The sequence below is a fragment of the Melanerpes formicivorus genome, unplaced genomic scaffold (assembly GCF_026170545.1).
Source record: "Melanerpes formicivorus ecotype bairdi unplaced genomic scaffold, bMelFor1.0.p_v2 SCAF_13, whole genome shotgun sequence".
Lineage (NCBI taxonomy): Eukaryota > Metazoa > Chordata > Aves > Piciformes > Picidae > Melanerpes > Melanerpes formicivorus.
In genome coordinates, this window is record NW_027142365.1 from 4,436,732 (window position 1) to 4,462,577 (window position 25,846).

Sequence of the window (25,846 nt, forward strand, 5' to 3'; positions counted from 1 at the left end):
AGGCCACCTGGCTACTCTCCCACGTGCTCAGGGCAGTCTTTGGTTTCAGTCCTTGCTGCCAGAAAAGCATTTAATGAACAAGTGACCCTGCCAATGCTCTCACACTCCATGCTCCCTCAGTCAAGCAGACCAACTATGCCAAGCAAGACCTGCAACAGGATTTTCCATTTCCACTCTGTTGAGCTGGCTGCAAACACTCCCAGCTCTGCACAAACAGGTAATAAACACCTGCAGAAAGCAAACACCAGAAGAAACCACTGAACCTATCTCTGAATGTGACCCAGGCCTGCAGCACTCTGCAGAGGTGAAAGGGGGCCTGATGTCTTAGAATCATAAAATCAGTTAATGTTGGAAAAGACCTCAGAGATCAAGTCCAACCTGTCACCCAACACCTCAACTAAACCATGGCACCAAGTGCCACTTCCAATCCTTCTCTGAACACCTCCAGGGACAGTGACTCCCTGGGCAGCACATTCCAATGGGCAATTACTCTTTCTGGGAAGAACTTTCTCCTCACCTCCAGCCTAAACTTCCCCTGGCACAGCTTGAGACTGTGTCCTCTTGTTCTGGTGCTGGTTGTCTGGGAGAAGAGACCAACTCCCACCCGGCTACAACCTCCTTTCAGGTAGTTGTAGGGAGCAAGAAGGTCTCCCCTGAGCCTCCTCTTCTCCAGGCTAAGCAACCCCAGCTCCCTCAGCCTCTCCTCACAGGGCTGTGTGCCAGACCTCTCCCCAGCCTCGCTGCTGTTCTCTGGACACCTCTCTTGAGCACCTCTTCACCAGCACAAAGCCAAGCAATTCATCTTGCATGAGAGTCCAAGGTGATCTGAATGCAAGTGGCAGGGTGTATGGTCCCTGCCTTCTTCAGGGGTTGTAAGGAACATGTAGCAACCACAGCCCTGAGCAGGATGGGGGAGAAAAAGGTTGGGTTTTTTTAAACAAAAAGGGGGGAAAAGGGTAAAGACATTCCAGAAGAAAGCAGAGGGCTGGATGAACACAGAGAAGCAGGCAAATAGAATGGCATTTTTATTCATAACACCTTTAACTTGGGCTGCAGTTATTTCAGTTTTCAAAGTTAAAGTCAGGCAATTGAGAAGGAAAAAAAAACCCAGCCCAACCCAACCCAAAGAGTCCCTGTGTGCACAAACAATGCAGCTCTGAATAGTACATGATCAGTTTATTTCATATGAACATGAACAGTAAAAAGTGGACAGCTGATGGGACTTTCCTTCAGGTCCTTTTCTTTCATTCCTCTATTGTGTCCTTTTTGCCAGTCTCTTGTCCCTCAAACTGGGGATACTTGGCCTCCACGTCGGCCCAGGTGAGATAACCGTTCGCCAGGTCACGGATGATGGCAGGCAGCTCGGAGATCTGCAGGCAAAGCCACAAAGACAGGTGAAAGAAAGTCATCACAGCATGGGGAGCCTGGATAACCTTTAGAATAGAATAGAACCATAGAATCAATAAGGTTGGAAAAGACCTCAGAGATCATCCAAGTCCAACCTGTCACCCAAGACCTCCTGACAACTAAACCATGGCACCAAGTGCCACATCCAAGCCTTTTTGAACACCTCCAGGGATGGTGACTCCACCACCTCCCTGGGCAGCACATTCCAATGGCTAACAACTCTCTCTGGGAAGAACTTTCTCATCCACCCTATCATCCACAACAGAACAGGTGCAAGGTTATCTGCCTGCAAGATCATTTTTTAGGCTGGAAAAAACATTAACTAGGAGGAGATCTTAAAATATAGTTTATCTCAGTTCTTCAGGGTGACCCATGAGGGAAATGCAGCTGTCACTGTGGTGGATCACAGCAAGGTTCATCCCTGGTGGTATGTTACACTTTCAGAAGGGAAGGAAAACAATCCACACATCCAGAAGGTGCTGTGAGCCAAGATTTACCCAGCTCCTATTTAAGGTAAGACCAGTAGAGAAGAAGCTGCCAGGTGCCTTTTCTTTGCCCCTCACAGCACACTGTCATGGCATGAAGGATCAATGAGAGGAACAGAAAATGTGCAGTAGCTGAAGGATCAAAGTCTTTGCTGCTCAGCAGTGAGAGGTCATCCAGGTGATACAGACAGATGGGTGCCCTCAGGAGCTGGCACTGCCTGCTACACTGAACCAAACCCACAGCCAGCTCAGCAGCCCCGGGCAGTGCAGGTGTCTCAGTACATAGTGGAGCTGGAAGCACTCAGCCTTGCAGATAAGCACTAACTCCCCCTGCTCCACAAGCCAAGCTGTGCTCTGGGGTAAGTCAGGGAGGAAAGAGCATGACAGAGGAGTTGAGGCTGCAGACTCACAGCTCTGAGCAGGTTTTGCTCACAGGCAATGGGACCACCATAGGGAGGGTTTGCTATCCCAGTTTCTGTATTATGGCCACACTAGCCACACCTCAGGCAGGCTTTCTGGTCCACCAGCTTCTCTGGTGCTGCACAGGCAACACTGGAAAGAAGCAAGATTTGAGGAGATCTGTCTGAGCTGTGGTTTGAAAGTCAGCCTGCAGCAGGCAAAAAGCTTCTGCCTTTTGGTGCCTGTGGATTCAGAGGAGCCCTGCCTTTGAAAGCCAGACACAACCTAGCAAATTATTTACTCAGCAGCCTTCACTTGGAAAGAGGCACTCTGAAGAGCAGTGCAATCAGCACAAGGCATGGCTTTCAAGCAAGATCAACACCTCTGCATCCAAGACAAACAAAAGCCTCTCCTCACTTTAGCAGCAGGGCTGGCATCTTCTGTTTGACCATTATCTCCTCCTTGGGGATTTCTCAGAACAGCTGAACTGCCTGCAAGAGCCAGGGGGCAGCTCCCACACAAACCAGCAGCATCCCTGGACGCAGCTAAGGCTCTCCCCCGGCCCACAACAGGCCTGGTGCCGGCAGCATCCAAAGCCCTCCTCGGGCATTACCTCTGCTCGGATCTGGCGCATGGAGTCGCGGTCCCGCAGGGTGGCGCTGTGAGGGGTCCGGTTGACGGTGTCGAAGTCGATGGTGATCCCGAAGGCCACACCGATCTCGTCAGTCCTGGCATAGCGCCGCCCGATGGACCCGGAGGAATCGTCCACCTTGTGAGAGATGCCGTTCCTGGTGAGTGCTTCGGCTGCAGAGAGCAGAGCAGAGGGCATCAGCAGGGCTCACCGCACGCTCAGCAGGCAGCAGGCAGAGGCCTCCCACATCCTCAGGCACCACCTGAAGCGAGGCACCACGCAGCACTACAGACCCTCAGTGCTGTTTTGACAGAGGATTGGATGTTCCAGTCCCTGCCAAGACTGCAAGCTCAAGCCCACCCCACAGGTACAACACTGCTCTCACAGCTCTCCACACCGCATCACTCGACTCTCACCCACAGAGCAGTCATCAACTTCAACCTCTCGTTACAGTCCCACAGCTTCACTTTCACTCAACACCACACCAGCCTTACATGGGAGATGAGGTCCCCAGCACAGGGAGATGAGGTCCCCAGCACAGGGAGATGAGGTCCCCAGCAGAACTGATGCCAGCAGCCAAAAGCACATACAGCCTTTGTTCTGTGTCTGACACACAGCCTTTGCTCCCATCCTTCACACACTGGCATTTTGACAGAGCACTTGGAGGCTCAGGAGCTCTGGGACCAGTTCAGTAAATGAGCTGGCTAATGAGACTGAAGAATTTTATTCAAGACCCAAACCAAAACAAATAACAATAATAAAACCAACCCAGTGCTCCTGACAGCTTCTAAGCAGTGGGAAAGACTTCCTTTTGATATAAAAGGGAAAAAAGAATGTCTTTTACACTGCAAGCCAACACAGGGAAGGGCAAGAGTTGGGGTTTTCAGGGCTGGACTGAAGTTTGACAGATACCAACTCAGCTGTTTCAGCTTGGTGGCTCTCCCTTTTCATGTGAGACAGACATGATCCCAGTGCCATTCTCCCCCTGCAGCACTGAGCAATAAACCTCTCTCCAGTGCACATCCCCATCAGATCCATGGTTCTTGGTACACTCACATAGTTCCTTGACAAAAGGCATGAATTCCTGATTCTGGCTCAGAGGAAGGACAGAGCACTTGAATGGTGCTACAACAGCTGGGAAGCTGAAGAACTGAGGAATAAAGAAAAATAAACACAAGTTTAATGGTTAGGCCAGATTCTTAGGGGGTGAGAATAAGCTCTGACAGAGGTTAGAGGCAGGGGGAGTGTCCCAGGGGAGCAGCTGGCCTTCTGCAGGACATGAGCATTCAGGGCTCCAGTAGTAACACCTCACAGCACTGAAGGAACTGATGTTCTCCAGATGGCCTCCCCTCCCCCTTCCTTCCTGACAGCCAAACGTTACCTCCCACCAAAGCAGGTCTACCAGAGCCCTCCCTAAAGAAAGTGAACCTCATCTGAGTAAAGAAGGGTGGAAGGGTCATTCCAGATTTAGTGCTATGCACAGAATAAAGGGAAAGGTTCTCACAATCACCTCACTCCCTGTTTGATTCCAAGAGAGACTCCACACACACATGGAATGCATGCAGCTCAAAGGTTTTCCAGAAGCCTCCCCAGACACCCTCAGGTAAGTGTGCCAGAAAGTGGGGAGAAAGGACTTTTTTCTGGCAGTCAGCAAGCTCTGCAAGGCTACAGAAATCATGCAGATGAGATGTATCATAGTAGCATAGTATCAGTCAGGGTTGGAAGGGACCTCAAGGATCATCTGGTTCCAACCCCCCTGCCATGGGCAGGGACACCTCACACTACAGCAGGTTGCTCACAGCCACATCCAGTTTGTGATTTTCTAGAAATCAACTGTGTCCTAATACTGGGATCCTGAATCCTGTTCCCCCCACTCATAACTGTATCATCCTGTGGCTAGCAGAGACACTACAAACACCAGTTAGGGCCAGAAACAACAAACAGGAACCAGCATCAAGTTTACAGCCAGCTTCCCATGGGCCACCATCAGTTGTGTAGAGCATCCCAGTTTGGTCAGTGGCTGGAGCAGGCTGGTGCTCTGTATGGAACACACACTTGGCTCTGCCCTCTGCCTCAGCAAAGTTTCAGGCTAAGGTTTTAGGGCACTCAGAATCAGAGAAGGTTGAATTCCATGGAGGACTGAAAGGTGGCTGTAGCCAGGAAGGGGTTGTTCTCTTTTCCCAGGCAACCAGCACCAGAACAAGGGGACACAGTCTCAAGCTGTGCCAGGAGAGGTTTAGACTCGAGGTGAGGAGAAAGTTCTTCACTGAGCGAGTCATTCATCATTGGAATGTGCTGCCCAGGGAGGTGGTGGAGTCACCATCCCTGGAGGTGTTCAAGAGGGGACTGGACGTGGCACTTGGTGCCATGCTCTAGTCATGGGGTCTGTGTTGATAGGTTGGACTCGATGATCCTCGAGGTCTCTTCCAACCTTAGTTATACTGTGACACTGTGACTGGGGAAACAGGCTATTGCTCTGTGCAGTGAGATGGACTAAAGCACTGAAGAGAGATTTTTCTCTGAGTGATGAGTCACTGTCAAGTGTGAATGCAGAAGGAGGAACTTTTCTCCCCTTTCCAGTAATAAAGCAAGAGCCTCATGCACACAGCCCCAGGAAGCTCTTAGTGCACGTGTGTAAGGGCCACTACCCTGCCAAAACCAGCAGCTCAACAGCTCACCTGAGCTTTCCCACCTCCACTATGTATTGTGCAGTCTTACAACATGTGTGTCTCCCCTGGATATTAGGCAAAGGCAAAGGCTTGCAGCTGGCTGAAGCCCAGCCCCAGCCCCAGGCCTGCTCACCGTTCTCTGCTCATCTCCTTCCCGGATGTGGAACGTGTGCTCAAACACTGTGTACATGATCCTCCCGATACCAAATGAGGGCTCAATTACATTTGGGATGATTTCTTCCACTGGAACACAAAAGAACCCAAGTCATCATCAAACAAAAGAGTTTATACACTCAAAAAACCAGGATGTGCTTACTGAAGCTGCCTTTCTGCTGGGCAGCTCTGATCACACAGAATCACCGAGGTGGGAAGAGACCTCAAAGATCATCAGCACAGAGAAATGAAAAAGTTAAGCACTTCTAATCTGAAGTAGAGATTTGGTCTTAGTCCATGGGTAGAATGCATGGAGGCTGTAAATCATGCAGGGCCCCTTTTCTGGCCCAGGGAGCAAACAGCACAGCACAACATGCAGATTAACCCTCTCCCACTTCACAACAGCAAAGCCTCATCCAGACTGCTCGCTGGGAACAGTCCCTGCTCCACACTAAGCCACAAACTCCACCCAGGCATTCTCTGGGAGAGGGCTATTTGGCACAGACCAAAACTGTGCCAGGGAATATGTCAGCAGTTAACCACCCTGGATGAGGGCAGGGTAAGGCTCAAGCCCTGGCCCACACTTGTTTAATGTACAGACACAGCCTGTGTCCAGCAGTCCGAGCAGATGTATGGAGCTGCAAACCAAGCTCAAGTTCCAGCAAAGAGTCCCTTCACATCCTTAAGTCATTTAGCTGCCTGTGTCAGTGCTACACCCTCCCTATTCTCCATCCCCCTGCAATGTGTCATGAGAGGGGGAAAGAACAGGAATTAACTAGTTAGTGCCCACACAAATTCTCAGCAGATGTAACCTGCTACATTATTATACGTCCATTGTTCCCTCCAACCCTTGCCACACATCTGTGGGAGGCTTTCTCCTCCTCCTCCCCTCTGTGAGGAAGGAGCTCAGTGGACAGCTGTGCTCAGACAGTGCAGCCAGCAACTGGAGAAGAAACAACCATTGCAGGCATCAGCTGCCTCATTTACCACATCAGGACAAAAGCTTTGTGGAGATGCAGCTGCTGACCAAAGCTGATGTGATGACTGACTACCAGAAGAACTGAGTGGACTTGTAGGCTTAAAGAGTCTGGTTAGGACAGCAGCCTGGTGAGCTGGCAGATGCCAGGAGACTCAACTTCAGGCAGCAGAGTGACAACAGGAGCTCTGAGCAAAAAGATCTGCCCATAGCCCTACCAAGAGACTGCCACAAGCCCCTCTGCTGCACAGCAATGGAGCTGAAGATGAAAGCTCCCAACACTGCACCCTTCCCAGCTCCTTCATCACTACAGCAGCTGGCTCTTAACACCACATGGGACCCTACAAATTCCAGCACACAAATACAGCACACCACCCACAGTCACAGACTGGTGGGGGTTGGAAGGGACCTCAGGAGATATCTAGTCCAACCCCACTGCTCATGCAGGTACACCTTGAGTTGCACAGGAATGCATGCAGGTGGGTTTGGAAAGTCTCCAGAGAGGGAGACTTGAATGGGTTACTGAACAGACCAGGTGAGATGCAGGCAGGTCTGCATCAATAGTCACTGAAATCCCACTGCTGTGTGAAAGCTTTCCCACCCTCCTGAACTGTCAGATTCCAAGGGAATGGCATTTGCATTGTGAAATATGAAGAGAACAACACAACTAACACAGTTCACATTCCAAGTGCATCCTGCTCTGTCTCTTATTTTTGCTGGCCAAACAAAGAGGCACATTTACCATGCAATGTTTTCTGAAATCTCTTCACAGTAACCATGTCCTTTGTTAGTTTAAAAGTTTTCCCTTCAGTTTCAACAGTGAATTCCCTGCAAAAGAAAAAGAAGTCACTTGAAATCTCCAGCAATAAATACACAAGTTACACCTCCTTAACTGTGTTGGTTGACATTAAGAGAGGGACAAGAGAAGCCAAGTCAAGTCCCAGAGGTCAAAGAAGTGTGTGGCATAGCCATTAAAAGAAACTGATGTAGATGATAAAATTGCTACCTCTACACTGAAAAGAAAGCCAAGCATGTTCATTATCACACTGAGCTCAGCCTGAAGCAAACTCAGGTAGGAAATGGAAGAATCTCAGGGTGAAGCACAGACACCAAACCATTAAAAAATGGGAGGCATGTGGAAGAGGCACCTGCTGCAGACTGTCCCTCTGTCCAAGTGCATGGACCACTCATGAAAGCTGACTCGTGTCAGAAGGTACCCCAGGGGAGGGTACAGCACAGTTATGTTATTGATTACTTCTAATACTTTTGGTACTATGGTCCTTTAGCTACTTTCTCTTGCTGCTTGCTACCTTGCAGCTGGCACACACTCCTTGCTGAGGAACACTCAGGCTTTGCTGACTGATCCCATTTACAGTAAGGAAATGCCTCAGTTACTGTGAGTCCTAGCAGCAAACTGCTTCACCCCAGGGATTTGTACAAGCATGCTAATGTGAGAGGCAGGTCCAACACACTGACATTGTCAACAGGTACTTAGCAATGAGACCCTTCAAGCTTAAACTTTCAGATCAGTGTAATACAAACCCCACCAAGTTTAAGCAGTCTGTGCTAATCACCTGCACTGGGTCCAGGCACCAAATGGGCTAATGTTCACAAAAGCTTTGCTCTGAATACAGCTGCAGCTGGAATTCAAACAACTGTCATGATTTACAGTCAATTCAACCCTGGGATACTGCTTGTAACTCCATCTATTGAATCATTTCAGTGTGGTTCTGGATGAACCAAGCTCAATTTCTTCTGGTCTTAACATGTGTGCACACACCCTGCAGTAGTTTCTCTCCCCATCTTGAGTGCTACTGGTTTATCTACACTTTCACATTCACAGAAACATAAGAGAGACAAATCTTAGCTCAGATAAAACTAAACCAAGGTGAATGTTACCCTGCAATGTATTCACTGATCCCACAACCTGAATCATTTCAAGCACCATTAGCTTCTTCATAACATCTGCTGCTGTTGGCCTGCTTCAGCCAAAGGTGACAACTGTAGAGACCTCTTACATGTTCAGTTCCTGCCCATGCTAGGAATACAGGCAGGCAGGTGGAGGAAGAATATACAAATTGCTGCCCCTGTAAGCCAAAGGCTGTAAAAGGTCCTAAAGCAAATCACTGAACACTGGAGGATACTCAGACAACTTTTGCTTCTCACTGAACTCACATAATTATTTGGGCAATCTCAAAGTTCAAAACCACCTGCCCAGCCCTGGTCAATTCTCACACCAGAGTGGGGAAGCTGACAGACACTTCCCATGTCACTGAGGTGTCTTTCTCCTGAGATGATCCTACTAAAGCCAGAAGCTCATTCCCACACAAATAAATAGTTGAATACTGTGGTTACCCATTTCTGGGCAAACATCAAGACAGATGTTGGTGAATGACCAGCAATGACTTTGCAGAAGGGACAGCATTAAAACATTTCAGATGATCCACTCTCATGCAGAAGCTGGTTTCAGATGGCACAAGTGAGTCCAAGCAACACTTTAGGACCCCTCATCAGAGCTGTCCAACCACACACAGAGAGCCAGCTTACCCTTTCTCATTGAGCAGCTGCTCCATCTCAGTGATGTAGCACTCATCACACACGGACAGGTATTCCATCACCACCTTTGCATCCTTCTTATAAGCTTTGCCAATGGCTCCCTTATTTGCCTCAAACTGAACAACGTTGACTGTTCTGTGCAAGGCAGTCAAGGAGTTTGATCTGACAGAGTGCACAGCCTGGTTTGTTTGCTGTGTCACAGCTAAATGCCACACAACACAAAGACATCTCCTCTGCTACTGGATTAAAGAAACTCCCTCTGAGAGGGAAGCTACCCCTTCTGGGAAGATCTTACAGTAGCCTCCCACAACTTGAGGGAGGTCTGTGGGAAAGAGGAGGAGGGACTCTATCAGGGAATGTAATGATAAGCCAAGGGGGAATGGTTTTAAACTGAAAAAGAGTAGATTTAAATTAGATATAAGGAAGAAATCCTTCCCTGCAAGAGTGGTGAGACACTTGGAACAGGTTGCCCAGAGAAGCTGCGGATCTCCCATCCCTGGAGGTGTTCAAATCCAGGTTAGATGGAGCTTTGAGCAACCTTATCTAATGGAAGGTGTCCCTGCCTATGGCAGTAGGTGATCTTTAAGGTCCCTTCCAAGCCAAACCATTCCACGGTTCTATGAAAGGACCAATCAAAAATACTGAAGGGTAGAAGGTCACAAAATGTTAAAGAACAACACTATTATTATATTTTACAAGCACAATTCACAGCAGAACCATGGAATGATGTAGAGTAACCTGGGATAGTAGCCCCCCATTCACATTTAAACCATGCTTCAGTGTCAAAACAGAACCTAGCATTAAGTCAGGCCAAACCCAAGCACAGTAAGAAGTGCCCTTTGCCCATCTGAGTCAAGTCACTCACGTGCTCAGTTCTTTGGCAGTTACTTCCCAAAGCCATGCTGGGCTGTAGCTCTACTTCCCCTGCCACATTTACAGATGTAACTGTATGCCCTCCCAAGGCATCTCATTGTCAAGTCACCTTTCACTTCAAGAGACTGGTTTACTCTGAAAGGATATAGGTTCTTTGAGAGGCTTCTCAGCTATAAGAGGAACTTTGGTGGCACGGGCATGGCAGGAGAGGTCATAGCAGGAACGATCAGCACAGCCAACGATCTCAATCCAGCCCTGAGAAAACAAAAGGCAAAGCTTTCACCAACTCACATTTTTGTCCACTTAACCATCAAATATGTTTATTCACCTTTAAGCCTTCCCTGCTCCCATGACTGTTTTTTCTACATCATTAGCTCTGTTACAATAAGCAGCCCTCCCTCACTAGTTGCTCCCTCATTTGGATGATTCTGTTTGTTTCCAGAGGAAAGGATCAGTTATCTAACCACTGCCTGTGTTCAGGGCTGGGCTTTCCACATGGCTTGGCAGGACACAGCGCTGTGCCAACAGCTTGGGGCTGGGACCAGAGCACACGGTCCTACAACCCACATGCTATAGGCACACAGACATCATGCCTTCAGGGCTTTACTGCTCTGCAAGCATGGAATAGACAGCAGAGTGGCCAAAAGCCTGCCTTATGAGGTAGTAAGACACAGATGACACACATTTAGATGATGTGGCCCACACATGTCCAGGCTGGAAAGAGCAGCTATGAACATAAGGGAGTCTGCTATCTACCTTCAGAGAAAGCCAACCCATCCATCTACAGGGCTCTTCTGCATGGAGACAAATCACTCATCTAAGCTGCAGGGATTTTTTTCCAATCCTCAATTTGGTGGAATTTTAATGGCTCTTATTCCTCCAACTAGCTATAACATTATATCATATAGATAGATAGATAGATAGATAGATAGATAGATAGATAAATTAGCTGTAAGTTGGTTGAGCTCCTTAGAGAGCTGAAAATCCACATACAGACAAAACCCATCAACCACACGACTTCCTCACTCATACCTTGTAGGATGCTCTCCCTACCCTTAAACCAGGCTGTTGAACTATCTATGGCCACCTTTGGGCTGACTATGCTATCAGTTTGGTTATCAGACTGGCCAAGACTTGTGGATGGCGCCTACTCATATAAGGGTCACTGCAGCAGAACAGATTAACCCCACAGACCTCAGCAAAATCCATTTTGATCCCTTACTGGAACTTGACATAGAGAGTTCTCTAGCTGTGTTCAGATACCTGGATGCACCCTAGACTCCTTAGACAGCCCAACCAGGCAGAACAGTTGCTTCACTACACATAAAGGAAAAAGAACCTTATAAGTCAGATTCAACCCAAAAAGTAGATTCTGCAGCCTTGAAGAGGGGAAAGACTTCATAATCAACACCATCTAGCTACTGTGCTTTGAAAGACATTGTTTTGAAACTACCACTCCCACTGACATACTTGGCTGAGAGGGACTGAAGTGGCTGAAGGCTTTCCAAGAACATCTAAAATGAGCTTTGCCCCTAACTACCTACTGCTGGTTTTCCTGAAAGAAAAAAAATGACACTATTTCCACAATCCAACCAACAATACAAGAGGAAAACAAAGCACTCAAGGCCTGAACTGAAAAGTTCTTAATGACCCAGCAGGAAGACAAAAAAATCCTTGGGAAATTTTTCTCCCAGCACCAGCTGTCTGAACTGGCAGGAGTGAACTCATTTCTCCCAGCTTGGAAGTAGGAAAGGGAAAGCAAGCATTCCAACAGGAAGGAATCTACCCTGGAATAACACCTCCAGCAGTACAAATCCTTCCCCACTGCTTTACAAGGGTTACAATCTTTGGAAAGCATCAGGACTTGACTTCCTTTAATTCCAGATGAAATCCAACCAGTGGGAAGTCCTCAGGCAATTTCAGGCTCCAGCAAAGGAGTCTGAAGCATGACCAGTTCATACACTTTGTGCAAACCTACTGCAGGGAACTGACCTGTCCCCTCAGTTCTGGATCCAGAGTATTTCCACTTGTGGTGGTTTTAGGCTATGCCTTTAAAATTCAGTTGCAGATTTCAAGCAGAAAAGTAGGAAAATATAAAGAAATCACTATTGGGTGTAAAAAGGAGAACAAAAGATTATTCTAAACAACTTCATCTAGAATGAGACAGGCTGCACCATAACAACTCTCTCTCTTCTCTTCTGATCCCTGCTGGTTTTGCTTTGCTTGGGAGAGATTAATGTGCTTGCTTGTTGGCTGGCCTTGGCTGAGCTCTTCAGTTAGGCCTAACCCCTGCTTTCTCTTTGCTCCTTTTCTCTCTTGGGACAGGGGAGTTGGGGGGAGGGCAGTGGAACAGCTTCCCTAGTCTCTGACCAGGGGAGCTTTTGTGTTGCTTGCTAACTGTAAAGATCTGTATAATATTGTCAATCTTGTACATTTTCATTGCATTCACAGAATCACCAAGGTTGGAAGAGACCTCAAAGATCACCAAGTCCAACCTGTCACCACAGACCCCATGACTAAGCCATGGCACCAAGTGCCATGTCCAATCCCCTCTTGAACACCTAAATGAACATTGTAGAGCGTAGTTCTTGCTTGTAAATACAGCTTCATTTGCTTCTAACTGAGTTGGTCTGGCAAAGTTGATGCTGGGGGGAAAAATTCAACCCACCACAGCACTGCAGTATCACAGTATCACAGTATAACTTAGGTTGGAAAGGACCTCGAGGATCATCGAGTCCAACCTATCAACATAGACCCCATGACTAGACCATGGCACCAAGTGCCACATCCAATCCCCTCTTGAACACCTCCAGGGATGGTGACTCCACCACCTCCCTGGGCAGCCCGTTCCAATGCTGAATGACTCGCTCGGTGAAGAACTTCCTCCTCACCTCGAGTCTAAACCTCCCCTGGCACAGCTTGAGACTGTGTCCCCTTGTTCTGGTGCTGGTTGCCTGGGAGAAGAGACCAACCCCTTCCCGGCTACAACCACCTTTCAGGTAGTTGTAGAGGGCAATGAGGTCACCCCTGAGCCTCCTCTTCTCCAGGCTAAATAATCCCAGCTCCCTCAGCCTCTCCTCACAGGGTTTGTGTTCAAGGCCTCTCCCCAGCCTTGTTGCCCTTCTCTGGACATGTTCAAGTGTTTCAATGTCCTTCTTAAACTGAGAGGCCCAGAACTGGACACAGTACTCAAGGAGCAGCCTAACCAAAGCAGAGTACAGGGCACAATGACCTCCCTGCTCCCGCTGGCCACACTGCTGGCAGTGTGTTCATACCAGTGTGGGACTGGGCAGAAGCAGCAGGCTCACCGCCTTGGTTTCAGAAACAACCAAGACATCAAGCAGAGCCCCCTTCTGCACTAGGAGCAGATCTGCTGGTGAGTGCCACTTACATAGGATGTTTTGGACTCTGCATCCCAGCAGTCACAGGCATAGTGAGCCATCTCATTCTCCATGTGCTGTCGGAAGCGCAGCTTCTCGGGGGACACGCCGACCTTTGTAAGGAAGAGGTAGATTCTGCCAATGAAGTAACCGAGAACGGAGTTATTGATCACACCCTGGAAGGGGAAAAGCAGGAAGATAAACAAAAAATACACAGACATTAATTCCTAAGGAAGCAAAGCCATCGTTCGGTGTACTTCTGCAGACAACCTGACAAAGATGTCAGACAGAACTTCCTGCAGCTGCCTGGGATAAAGTAGAATCATAGAATCAGTCAGGGTTGGAAGGGACCACAAGGATCATCTAGTTCCAACCCCCCTGCCATGGGCAAGGACACTCCACACTAGATCAGGCTGGCCAGAGCCTCATCTAGCCTGGTCTTAAACACCTCCAGGGACGGGGCCTCAACCACCTCCCTGGACAACCCATTCCAGGGTTTCACCACTCCCATGGTGAAGAACTTCTTCCTCACTTCCAGCCTGAATCTCCCCACCTCCAGCTTCATTCCATTCCCCCTAGTCCTATCACTACCTGAGATGCTAAGAATTCCCTCCCCAGCCTTCCCATAGGCCCCCTTCAGATACTGGAAGGCCACAATTAGGTCACCTCAGAGCCTTCTCTTCTCCAGACTGAACAGCCCCAACTCCTTCAGTCTGTCCTCATAGCAGAGCAGCTCCAGCCCTCTGCTCCTCCTCGTGGCCTTCTCTGGACACCTTCCAGCACGTCCATATCCCTCTTGTCATAGGGGCTCCAGAACTGGAGGCAGTACTCCAGGTGGGGTCTCACCAGAGCTGAGTAGAGGGGGAGAATCACCTCCCTTGACCTGCTGGCCACACTTCTCCTGATGCAGCCCAGGATCTGATTGGCTTTGCGGGCTGCAAGTGCACACTGAGAGCTCCTGTTGAGCTTCTCCTCCACCAGCACCCCCAAGTCTCTCTCCTCAGGGCTGCTTTCCAGCCAGTCCCTGCCCAGCCTGGATTTGTGCCTGGGATTGCCTCAACCCAGATGCAGGACCCTGCACTTGCTCTTGTTGAACCTCATAAGGTTGGCTTGTGCCCACCTCTCCAGCCTGTCAAGGTCCCTCTGGATGGCCTCCCTTCCCTCCAGTGTACTATTCAGAGCACTATTCAGATGAGCAAGCTCCATGTGCTTGCAAGAGGAACCTTACCTGCTGGACAGCATCTCCCAGCCGCATCACATGGGCAGACTGCCCGCTGACCTGGGCCTTGGAGGAGTACAGGAGGATGTTGAGATCTGCCACATTCTGAAACTTGGGGTGATTTTTCTCACTGGGATCCACAAAGTGCTCAATTTCTGCCATGGTGAATTCCCTAACAGAAAGACAACCAATTGTGCATTCAATATTCTGTGTGTTAGCCACAGCCCCTCTCAGAAAATGATTCTGCTTTAATCTCACACAAACAAGCCAGCAGTTTAAAACCTCAGAGCTACACCCAGAGCTAAAACTGGAATATGAACCAGTCTCAACAGTGGGCTTAATTTCAAATTCCTAATAAAACTTCTACAAATTCAAGCAGAGATGTCCCCATAGTTAGGCCATGGCTATCCCTGCTGTGATTCAGAGCAGAGAACATCACCTCTGGAAATACTTCCTGTAGTTTTTCCAGATGGCTGTGATGCCCATACTAGAAGCATGCATTTGCTATAGGGTCAATGAAGAGTGTTCCACTGAATCATACAGTGGCCTTCACTTGTGTTGGAGGTGCCCACAACAGCAGGTGAGGCGATTTCTTGAGGATAATGATGCTGCTCCATTCAGCCCTGGTGGACATTCTGCTGTAGGAACTTGTCTTTAACACATCTATACTCATGTGCTGATTCCCAGCCTTCTTGCTTGAAATCACTTTACATTGAAGTAGCTTGTTATCCAGAACCTTTACAAAAAGCTCTAGGTAATCAGTAACTGTAAATCACAGGCAGCAGCTTATAATTTGCTATTACATAACAGCCTCCAGTGAATGTGTCACAAGTGTATAATTTACACTTGACTGAAGCTGCATTTCAATGACAGAAGTTCTCATTTCCAGGTGTGCAAGGAAGGAGTACTGAGACAATTCCAAAGGGTTCTCCTAGTGCTAATGGTGTTGCTGCCTCTCCCTGACATTTATGGTACTGTATTAATTACTAACCAAGTTTACAGCACGCTCTGCCCATGTGTATGGCAGAACTGCACTGACTGCATGGGACCTCTTGCTCCAAATTAGACTGAAGAGACTTCATAACCTCAGTTAAAACACTGAGGTTATCCTTAATGAAATGCAGTAATTTCTTTTATCCTGAGACAGAAAGCTTTGAAAGTAATTCTCAGTAACCCTGAGCTTTCCTGCTTGACTGATCTTGGGACTCAAAGACATGCCCTAAGTCAGGTTATTTCACAACTTCCTCTCTAATTAAAGTTGCAGAGCCAAGATATGGAGACAGTGCTGCAGAGTCCATCACGTTTTGATTCCAGGGATCAGGTTTGAACAAATCACGTGAACACAAACAAGCAAAGCTGCATGTCCTGTGGAGGACACAGCTACCTTCAGTATGATTTGTTTAGATGATGATGGAAGCCAAATTTTGTCAGTAAAACTGAGTTTAATCCAGGTGTTTCTAAGGCAGCAGCTATTGCAGAGATGCCATTTCTCACCAGCCAGGCTTCGGCAGAATCCTGTAGTTGAAATCTTAGCTGCAATCAGCTCACCCTTGAACCCCAAGCCCCACTGGAGACATTATCAGGAGCCCTCTGAGAGAAAGCACTGAAGTGAAACACTCATGTACAAACACTGGAACACAAGGGAGGTGCTGCCCTTCTGATGAGGGGGGCAATGTGCAGTACCTGACTCTGATGAGGCCGGAGCGGGGCGAGATTTCGTTTCGGAAGGAATTTCCAATCTGGGCAGCAGCAAAAGGCAGTTTGCCTTGGTTAAACTCCAGAAGACGTTTGAAGTTGAGGAATATTCCCTGGGCAGTTTCTGGCCTCAGATAGCTGAGACAGGAAGAACAAGGAAGCAAAAAAACAGTGGGGAAAACAGCAAGAAAACAAAACCACCGTTACTACAAAACTTTCTGCTCAAGTCTTGTAACTCCAGGCACAGAACAATGAAGCAAACAAACATCAGCTGGAGCCCAAACACAGCAAACAGTCATTCCCAGGAGTAAACCTGAGGACTTGGCTGCTTTTGAGATGCAAGCAGGGGATGGGAAAAGAGCTTTGAGTGAAATACTTTGGCCAGTGGCATCAAAGAGGTCACAGGGAATGCACCCTCCTTGCCTTTGTGCAGGCAAACCATGACTGTGGCTCCACTGTTACACGAACTGTGAACTGGCTTTAAGGTAAGGCCCCTACAATCCCTATGGTGATTTGAGGCTTCCAAAGAGGACACCACTCACAGACACTGTTTCACATGCTCCACCAGAGAACACACACAAGATACATCTCTATCCCACCCCAGAGCAAATGCAAGAATCTTTCTCTTAACTCTTAACAGAGGTTTCAGTTTTGGAGACCTCACCTTAGAGACAGCAGCCTCTACATTCTCACACACTAACTACAAACTAGCAAATGAGGCTACCACTGGATCACCCTGCTAAATAACTTCATCCTGAAACAGGAACTCTGAAGCAGGTTCTGTGTAGCCATGGAGTCACTGAGGAACCAGAGTTAGTTTGCTTTATGGAAGCATTTCCAACCAGCAAGGGTATAGCTGCAATCCACATTGTCTGGCTGCTTCAAGTGTTTCCATGATTCTGCAAAGCTCCTTGTTCCTCCTACCCTTCACCAAGAGTAAAAGAAATGCTCATCTGCCAGAGCAGACTGAGGCTGAAAGGCAGGGGATGGCTAGTCAAGAAGAAATCGAATACTTCAAACCTGCTGAGACTTCATTTTTCTTCCAAGTAATCTATGAAGGAGAAAGCATGTGAGCAGAATGAGATCAGTACCTACCCAGGCATGTTTCCTCCAGGCCCAATGGAGGTCTTGAACATCAGATTGAAAGAAACAGGAGGGGACAGGTCATTCCCAGTGATAGGTGACTTCACGTTGTAGTTCACAAAAAGATCTGCAAGCTCTTGCTGGCCATAGTTGTCCAACTAATATCAAAACACAGGAGAATTGTTTCAATTACCAGACAAGGCAAAAGGAATGAATTACCTTTTCTTCATCTTTTACTGAGCAGGATGCACAGCTCTGAATCACCTGCCCAAAATATTCCCTTTTAACCTACATTTTCAAGCAAGCTGAAGCCTGAACCGAGGATACGAAACCACACTGCAGATCCACAAACCCATTTTAGTAACACAGGTCCACAACTCAAGTCATACCACAGGAAGCCTGAAGTCTACATGGGAGTGCAAGCACTGAGCCTAAGAGTGGGTGTAAAGCAAAAGAGAAGGCATTGGGACTGCATCACCACCCACCAGTAGCTTCTTGCAAACTGCTTCAGCTAAAACATGGTGGGCAGTGTGTTGGGAAGGGAAAAAAATACAGCAATGAGGGAGAAGAAAGCTAAAATTTCTGCAGGGCTTTGTTTGCACTCAATTCCCTTTCTTAGGCTTCATGAAATACAATATTCAAGCTATGCAGCCTAGGCTCTTTTAGAGCTGTTCTGCATTTTAGTTCCACAGCACAGGGCTTCTTGGTGAAAGATTTTCCATTTGCCCTGAAAACAAGTCTGTCAATCAGTGGATGCTTCCAGGAGTGGGATAATGTCAGCCTCTTCCAGGTCTCTAACTTCCATTTTTTGGCAGGTGGGAACCAAGCAAGAGTAGAATGACAGCTCTAACTGCAATGAGCCACAAGTTCTGGCATTGTTTTGTGCATTTTTGTACTAGCCTTTTGCATATCTACATTGAAATGCAGCTTCTGGACTTAAGGATCTACACTGAGCAGTACAGCAACAACTTGACAAGGTTAAAATAAAGGAGTTGCTTCAAGCATCAATAGTCATGATCCTTCATGTAGGAGAGAAAACTCAAGACAGAAGATAAAAAGGGTTTATTAATAGAGAGGTTCCCCTAAAGGATAGAGGGAATTAATATTGGGTTTATTAATAGATTCCCATCAAAGGATGGTCAAAGTTCAGTGTTGCAGTGTTGAAAACCCAGGGACAGCTGCTCAGTGATGCAATACACTGGACAAAGTTGGATCTTTCTGCAAAGAAAGATGCATTCTATGCATGGCTCTGAAAGCAGCTATCCTAGAAGTCATGAGGACAAACACTAAAAACAAAGTAGGAAAAAGAAATGAAAAAATAAAGGCCACTGTCTGTACAGCTGCTCAGGAATGTCAGTCTGGAGCACCAACTGTTCTCAGGGTAAACAAAGGAAAAGAATCTCTGTGGAGTGCTAGAGGCAGTGGAACAAATCTCAAGTGCTGCAAAGCCCAGGGAACTTTAGAATGTACCAATTCAGTGCTTAGGTGATGCAGAAAAACTCTGACAAAACCTCTTGTCCATCTCCACTCCTTTCTATCACAATCCCATAGTGAAGGATTTACCAAGGTAAAGGGGAGACTCAGGAAAAATAGGCTTTTTGCCAGGGAGTGAAGTGGAACAGAGCACACCAGCTCCAAGGACAGAGCTTCAGCCCTACCAGTCCAACAGTCAAGGGACCAATATAATAGCAATAGTTCTCCCTCCTGCTGTTGTGGAGATGTGATTAACCAGCAAGCTTGCACTGTGTGTTAACCAGTCAGTTTTCAGTATTTAGGAGCAGGTACAACCCAACATGTATCCCTGGGACAAAGACTTCTGAGCACCTTCAGAGGCACAGCAGGGAGACTGCCTCTGCACTTTGTTACACATGTCCCTGAAGCCTTCACCTCCCCACACAGGCACCCACCTGTGTTAGAACATTTTCCATCTCTGCCTTTTTCTCTGCTGTGCACTTCTTGTCAGACATCAGCTTTTGCAGGTGAGCTGTGAGCAAAAAGTCTGTAGTGAGTTTACACTGCAACCTCATCAATGACCCCAACCTGAAGCTTGACAAAGCAGAAGGATTGCCCAGCATGAGCATAAGTGCAGCTCCACCAAGAGCCTTGCTAGTGCCTATCAGGGTTCCACTCATGACATCAAGCAATGCTGATCTACAGATGAGGAGCTGCACCAGTTTGCTGTACTGGTATGCCCCAGGGAAAACAGGTCCCTACCTAGCTCTTTCCAACACTCATTCCTCTAAACTCAAGCAATGGCTTTGTAGTCCCTTTCTCTTCTTTCTATATAGACTGGAAATTAAAAGCAATGTCTGATCTCAAGCCAGCCAGGCTAATTTTATCCATCTGCATGTACTGAGCTGGTACAGTGGGGTTATTTAGACTGCATTCCAATTTAAAGCACAACATCCTCCACAGGATCCAAAGGCAGACAGTGATGCCAAGAACTCCCTCTCTCATTTGAAAAAGCCATCTGACTTTGTAGAGCAGTAACTGTGGGTCACCAGCAATGGGCTGGCAGAAAAGAGAGACACACCTCTGTGTGATGCTGTTCTGTGTGCAAAAGGGGCAGAGGTTAGGTGGGCTTCTTTTGGCTTTGGTAAAATAAAAGTTCATATTATTAACAGATCTACACACTTAACTTCCAAGGAGAAGGCTAAAAAAGAGCACAATTCACCTCAACCTAGAGTGGAACAATTCTTCCTCTCACAGTGGAGCCATACATTAAAATGTTTCTTATTTCTAAGGTTCCTCCACGTGATCCTTTTGGTGGTGGTGTTGTTTAAACAAATTTTAATCAGTAACTAGAAAGATCTGGTGAGGAAAAAGTTCTTCACTGAGAGGGTCATTCACCATTGGAATGTGCTGCCCAGGGAGGTGGTGGAGTCACTGTCCCTGGAGGTGTTCAAGAGGGGACTGGACATGGCACTTGGTGCCATGGTTTAGTCATGAGGTCTGTGGTGACAGGTTGGACTTGATGATCTTTGAGGTCTCTTCCCACCTTGGTGATTCTGTGACTTTGCTAACCTGAAATTCATGCCCAAAAGCCAGCTGAGTTCTAAGCCATACAGAAGTCAGCAGCTGCCATGTAATACACCCTGCATAAGGCTCTGTCCTCTCATATCATCACTACATTTCCCATTTCTGGGCAAAAAGCAACTGCAACTAAAAAAACCTAAAACCAGACCATGGTAGAGAACAAAAAGCTTGTAACATAGGCAGTTCTCAGCTTAGACAACAGTAATCTTACAGCCTGATGACCCCAGGGTGTTCTAAAAAGAGACTGTGGTTTCACTAGAGATCCTGCACCTCCTTTAAATACTAACACAACATTTGGGTGGACATGAAAACTTAGGAGATCTTTGGCATGATATAGTTGATGAACTAAAAACACCAGCATGAAAGAATGGCTACACCAACTGGCTTCCCCTGAGAAAGATACTTTTTCTCCCCTTGTTTGCAGCTCTGCGAGAAATCCCCCAGGCCACCCGGCCTCGGAACAAAAGCAAACCTTTTAAGAGGTGATCAGCACGAAAACATTCCCCGTTTTTCACATCTTTCACCATGAAGTCAGCAAACTTGTCTACATGACCTGAAGTCCTGGAAAAGATGATACAAAAGAGGAGCATGAAAGCTGCCACCGGACAGGCACGCTGTGATCCCAGCGGACACACCGGTATCAAAGAGAAGGCCTTCAAACCCCGTGGCCAAGCTGCAGGCTCAGTCTTGCTTCAGCTGACACATTCTCTGGAAGCAGTACCCACAGAAAACCTCAGCTGCCAGGCAGTTCAGTACATCTAAATCTTAGGATGTGTCACTAAGATGACACTAGGTGCCTTTAAGGACTGCATCTTGATTGAAGCAAGACAGAGATACAGTTGTGAGGAGCAGCCAGGAGTTCAGGTGGACCAACCCCCACTATTTTATACCAGTGATCTGTGAAAGCTTCTGCCTGCCATGCTGGGACCCACACAAGGTAACACAGTTGACCCAGCTCAGGCTCTCAGCCCAAGAGCTCCTGATGTATTTAGCAAACCTCTGGGCAGTCTTAGCAGAGACACATGGAGGGTCCAGAGTCTGAACTATGTTCTCACCCTGGAAGATGGTCCCTCTGTCTAGTCTGTGGATAAAAACAGGGCTTCAATCCCCAGGGCTACAGAAGCACCATTTGCATTCAGAGCTCCATTAACACACTGCATATTGCCATCTCTCCACAGAGAGGGCAAGGGTGGTCAAGCAACCTGGCCTCTCTCCTAGTCCTAGATTTAGGCAAGTCAGCCAGTCACCTAATCCTTTTTCTTGTCTTCTCTATCTTTTAGGAAAAGGGACAATGGCAATTTCATACCTAATGAGAGTGCTGGGAGACATTAAGACATTGGACTCTCAGACACGAGTCCCACAGCTCTCCCTGATTCACACAGCAACAGCTTAGCACACTGAGCTGTGCACTGGATACCTAATTATTCTGCAGTGCAACACAGTATTAAATTGGGTGGCCCCATCTCAGGGTCCCTGTGGGTAATTTTACAGAAGAGTGCAAAAAAAACAACTATAACCAGATATTACATGCTGCAGAAAAAAGCAAAGATCCACATTTACTTCAGAACTGGCTCTGGTGTGAGCATGGTGCAGTCGATCTCCAGGATCTGCTCTTCCTGAATAAAGTGCTGCCTCCATGCTTGGATGATGTTGTTCTTCAAAGCACACCCAACAGGCCCAAAGTCATATAGACCACTGACACCTGCAAAGAGAAAAAGGTGAAAAAACATGGGTGAGATGGCAGGAACCTGCCTTGATTGGAGGAAATGTCCTCCCTTCTCAGTGTTTCCAGCAGCTGGTTTAAGTTAAAGGTCACTTTCTGAGCATCAGCTTTCCTGTGCTGAACAGAATGTGGAATGTGGCTCACTGCAAAGAGGTTTTTATGCAAATACCATGTCATAAAAGCTGAAAGTGAACTCTGTGAAGCACCTAGAGACCCTGCACTGTACACTAACCAATACAGTTTGGCCACAGAGCATGCTAGGGTGTCACAGAGTGGTAGAAGCTGAAACTGATAAATACCAGCAACCAACAGCTATGAAGCCTACACTCCCTCCACCAGTGGATTGTATTTTGTGGTGAGTTTTGCAGGAGCAATCTATTTGAAGGAGGAATCTGAATACAGAATTGATACTGCATGGGCCAAAGTAGTATGGTACTGTCAGTAACAGAACATATCTGCCCATCACCAGTTTAGGCACATGGATGAAAAAAGAAGGAAAAGCCAAGAGAAGAACCAGGAGTATTCATTTCAGTGCCTTAGGTGAGAGAGCAGTAACGACACAGGCACTGTGCTGCCCCTCGAGATGCTCAAATCAGCTATCTGAAGAGGTTTACCAGTCACATTTGTTCACCTGTACCAGAGTTCATTGACAGGGGTCACTAGGTAACAGGTTCTAAAGTTCACAGCATTATTGAGCATTATCTTGCCAAGAAGAGTTCAGGTAGACTGACTATGTGGAAATAAAAGCTGGTCACCCCCTTAAATACCAAACCACCCTGTCACGCTCTGCAAAGAAACCACATTCTACACCAATGCTCAGAACATGCATCCTAAAACCCACTCACATTCAGAAAGCAGAAGACAAAATTTGAGCCCCCAGCAAGACTTTAGGAAGGGGGAACTTTTGAAAGGCTCAAGCAGGGAAGTTTAAAGGCAACTTCAAAAAATGTCATTCATGCTGCATTGATATAACACTGCAAGGGTGCAGCTCTTCACACAGCTAGAAAGACCAGGACATTAGCCTGAAGGGATTAAAATGCAGATTGCTTCACATCCATACCTCCATAAATAGAAAAGGCTTGATCATAGAAAAACCTCCTTTTTAAGGTGTCTTCCATCTTAACTCTGTCCACAATGTCATCTTTGGGCTGTAAGGCTAACTCCTGAAATTCAAGAAAAACACAACCAGTTAACAGCTCCCATTTCTGGCAGGAGGAGAAATCCTCTCTACTCACCACTATGAGTCAAAAGTCTGTAAAGGCCATTTTGAAGTCCAGGTATCCTGCCAACACTCATTTTCCAAAGAGGAGCAGTCACACTGAGATTCAAGCAGTCAATTACCAGCATGACTGCTGACAAATGCAGCATTTTACACACTCAAGGTGGACTCATCTGCCCTAACATTCAGGCAGCTAAACCTGAGCTGGTTATCCACAGCTTTCTTGACAATCACTGGAAAGAAACGCCAGTTTGCAAAGCAATGCTTCTGACCTATTTCCCTGACTGTAAACAGCTTGAAGTGACTACAGCTCAGACTACAAACATGTAACTCCTGGCACACATGAAGCTTTCAGTAGTGCTCATCCCATGAAAGAATTTTGACTATGAAGATTACAAACATCATCAACCTTGTGCTCTGCCAAAGGTGTGCATTTAGCTACCTACTTGTATGGAGAATATCTGTTGGCAAAATGGAGGTTTTCCCAAGTATGGCCTCCTGTACTCAAAAAAATCACTTAAGAGAGACATGCTCTGACTCTGTGAATGTTCTACAGCAGACTTGCTCTTTTCTCTGCAAACAAATGATTTTTGCAACCACCTCCATGAATGAAGTCAAGAGACTTGATCTATTTTCTTACTAAAGCTGATTTGATGATTAAAGCAGAGTCAAGCCAAGAAGCTCAGTAAGTGGCTAATGCTGTCAGTTTGAAAAGCCTTTTGGTAAGAAGTACTGTATGGCAAAGCATTTCAAACTCTTCTTGTTTGGTTGGGGTTTTCTTGGCATCTGTAAAGACAAATAAATGTGGTCTAACTTAAATGCACTGTACCTCTGCTGTTCCTGTGAATCAGCAAAAGACAAGGAGTAACTCTGCACCAAGGGAGAGAGCACACAGGAAAGCAAGCCCTAGAACAGCACTTTTAAAAGTGGAAAGGAAATCCATTTGGCCTACAAACATAGAATAATTTTTCAGTCCTTCTTAACAGAAAGGATGAGTTTGCCCAGACATGGACAGTAACACTGCCCAGCCCAGGTCTGGAGAAGAGAAAGCTCCAAGGTGACCAAATTGTGGCCTTCCAGTATCTGGAGGGAGCCTACAGGAAGGCTGGGGAAGGACTTCTCAGGATCTCAGGTAGTGATAGGACTAGAGGGAATGGAATGAAGCTGGAGGTGGGGAGATTCAGGCTGGATGTGAGGAGGAGGTTCTTCACCATGAGAGTGGTGAAACCCTGGAATGGGTTGTCCTGGGAGGTGGTTGAGGCCCCAGCCCTGGAGGTGTTTAAGCCCAGGCTGGACGAGGCTCTGGCCAGCCTGATCTAGTGTGGGGTGTCCCTGCCCATGGCAGGGGGGTTGGAACTGGATGATCCTTGTGGTCCCTTCCAACCCTGACTGACACTATGATGGGAGAAATAGCCAGCAGAATAGAGTAACTGGAGTAGGTAAAGAATTCTGCAGAGCTCCCTTCTACTATCTAAAGAGCATAGTTAATGATCTAGTGCAGAAGTCAAAGGAACAGTCTCTTCTATCTGACATATATTCATAAATAGAAGGCAGCAAAGTGCCTGTGTTAGCCTTCAAGAGGAAAAAAGACCCTGCAGAGGAGCAGAATCATCTACTGACTTATGATGAAGTCTGAGGACATAAAGCCAAGGAATTTTAAACACTTAACTGCTCTGCCTTGTTCAAAGTTTCAAATTCAGAGCCACTCTGACACCCTTAAGCAGAAATCACAAGGATTGAAAACTGTACTGGCAGCTGCTAAAGCTAACAAGCATTCAGACTGCTGCCTTCTGCACGAGGTGCAACAGCTTGACTATGATGCATTGCTGGGAACACCATCCAGAGAGACTCTGAGTGCTGCACTCACAAGGGCAGATGATGCATTTGCAAGGTCACTCTGGCACTGACAGGGATCCAGCCCACACAAATTGTGTAACTGGCAAGCACGTTCCTACGCAGCATCCTACCAGCGCTCCTCCAGCAGAAAGGCGAGGTGAGGCTCAAGGCACCCAACCTGCCCTGCTACCTCTCTGCATCAAGATTGAGGGCTAGGAAACAGAACTAGGCCACATTATTTACTCCAGGCTTCATGCAATCGTTTCAGAGCACAGTTCTGTGCTGAAGACTATGTAAAAATTACATCTTTTCATTTCACTTGTATGTATGCAAACAGGTAGCCATAACTCCAGACCAGAGAGAGCACACCGACTGCTTGCCTCACATGACTCTGTAGGACAAAGAGGGTCAACTGGTTTCAGCTCAGCTATACTCCTATTCTCACAGTGAATTAGCTGCAATCAGTGGTGTTATTAATTTACTCCTTTATTTTTAAGAGTACCACC

At 47.1% G+C, this 25,846-nt stretch overlaps 1 protein-coding gene across 1 annotated transcript in view; it reads right to left on the reverse strand.

Moving 5' to 3' along the window:
- Window positions 1–1,012: 1,012 nt before the first annotated feature.
- GARS1 (glycyl-tRNA synthetase 1) overlaps window positions 1,013–25,846 on the reverse strand; it is a 30,071-nt gene continuing 5,237 nt past the window's right edge. The window contains exons 3-17 of the mRNA XM_068145910.1: window positions 23,346–23,448; window positions 22,123–22,264; window positions 21,035–21,123; window positions 19,434–19,510; window positions 17,539–17,684; window positions 16,432–16,581; window positions 14,758–14,920; window positions 13,541–13,705; window positions 10,297–10,404; window positions 9,268–9,413; window positions 7,463–7,548; window positions 5,725–5,834; window positions 3,979–4,072; window positions 2,905–3,095; window positions 1,013–1,370 (exon numbers count right to left, since the gene is read on the reverse strand). Coding sequence (XP_068002011.1) covers window positions 1,245–1,370; window positions 2,905–3,095; window positions 3,979–4,072; window positions 5,725–5,834; window positions 7,463–7,548; window positions 9,268–9,413; window positions 10,297–10,404; window positions 13,541–13,705; window positions 14,758–14,920; window positions 16,432–16,581; window positions 17,539–17,684; window positions 19,434–19,510; window positions 21,035–21,123; window positions 22,123–22,264; window positions 23,346–23,448 — 1,896 coding nt within the window. The 3' untranslated portion in view covers window positions 1,013–1,244. The remainder of the gene's footprint in view (window positions 1,371–2,904; window positions 3,096–3,978; window positions 4,073–5,724; window positions 5,835–7,462; window positions 7,549–9,267; window positions 9,414–10,296; window positions 10,405–13,540; window positions 13,706–14,757; window positions 14,921–16,431; window positions 16,582–17,538; window positions 17,685–19,433; window positions 19,511–21,034; window positions 21,124–22,122; window positions 22,265–23,345; window positions 23,449–25,846) is intronic.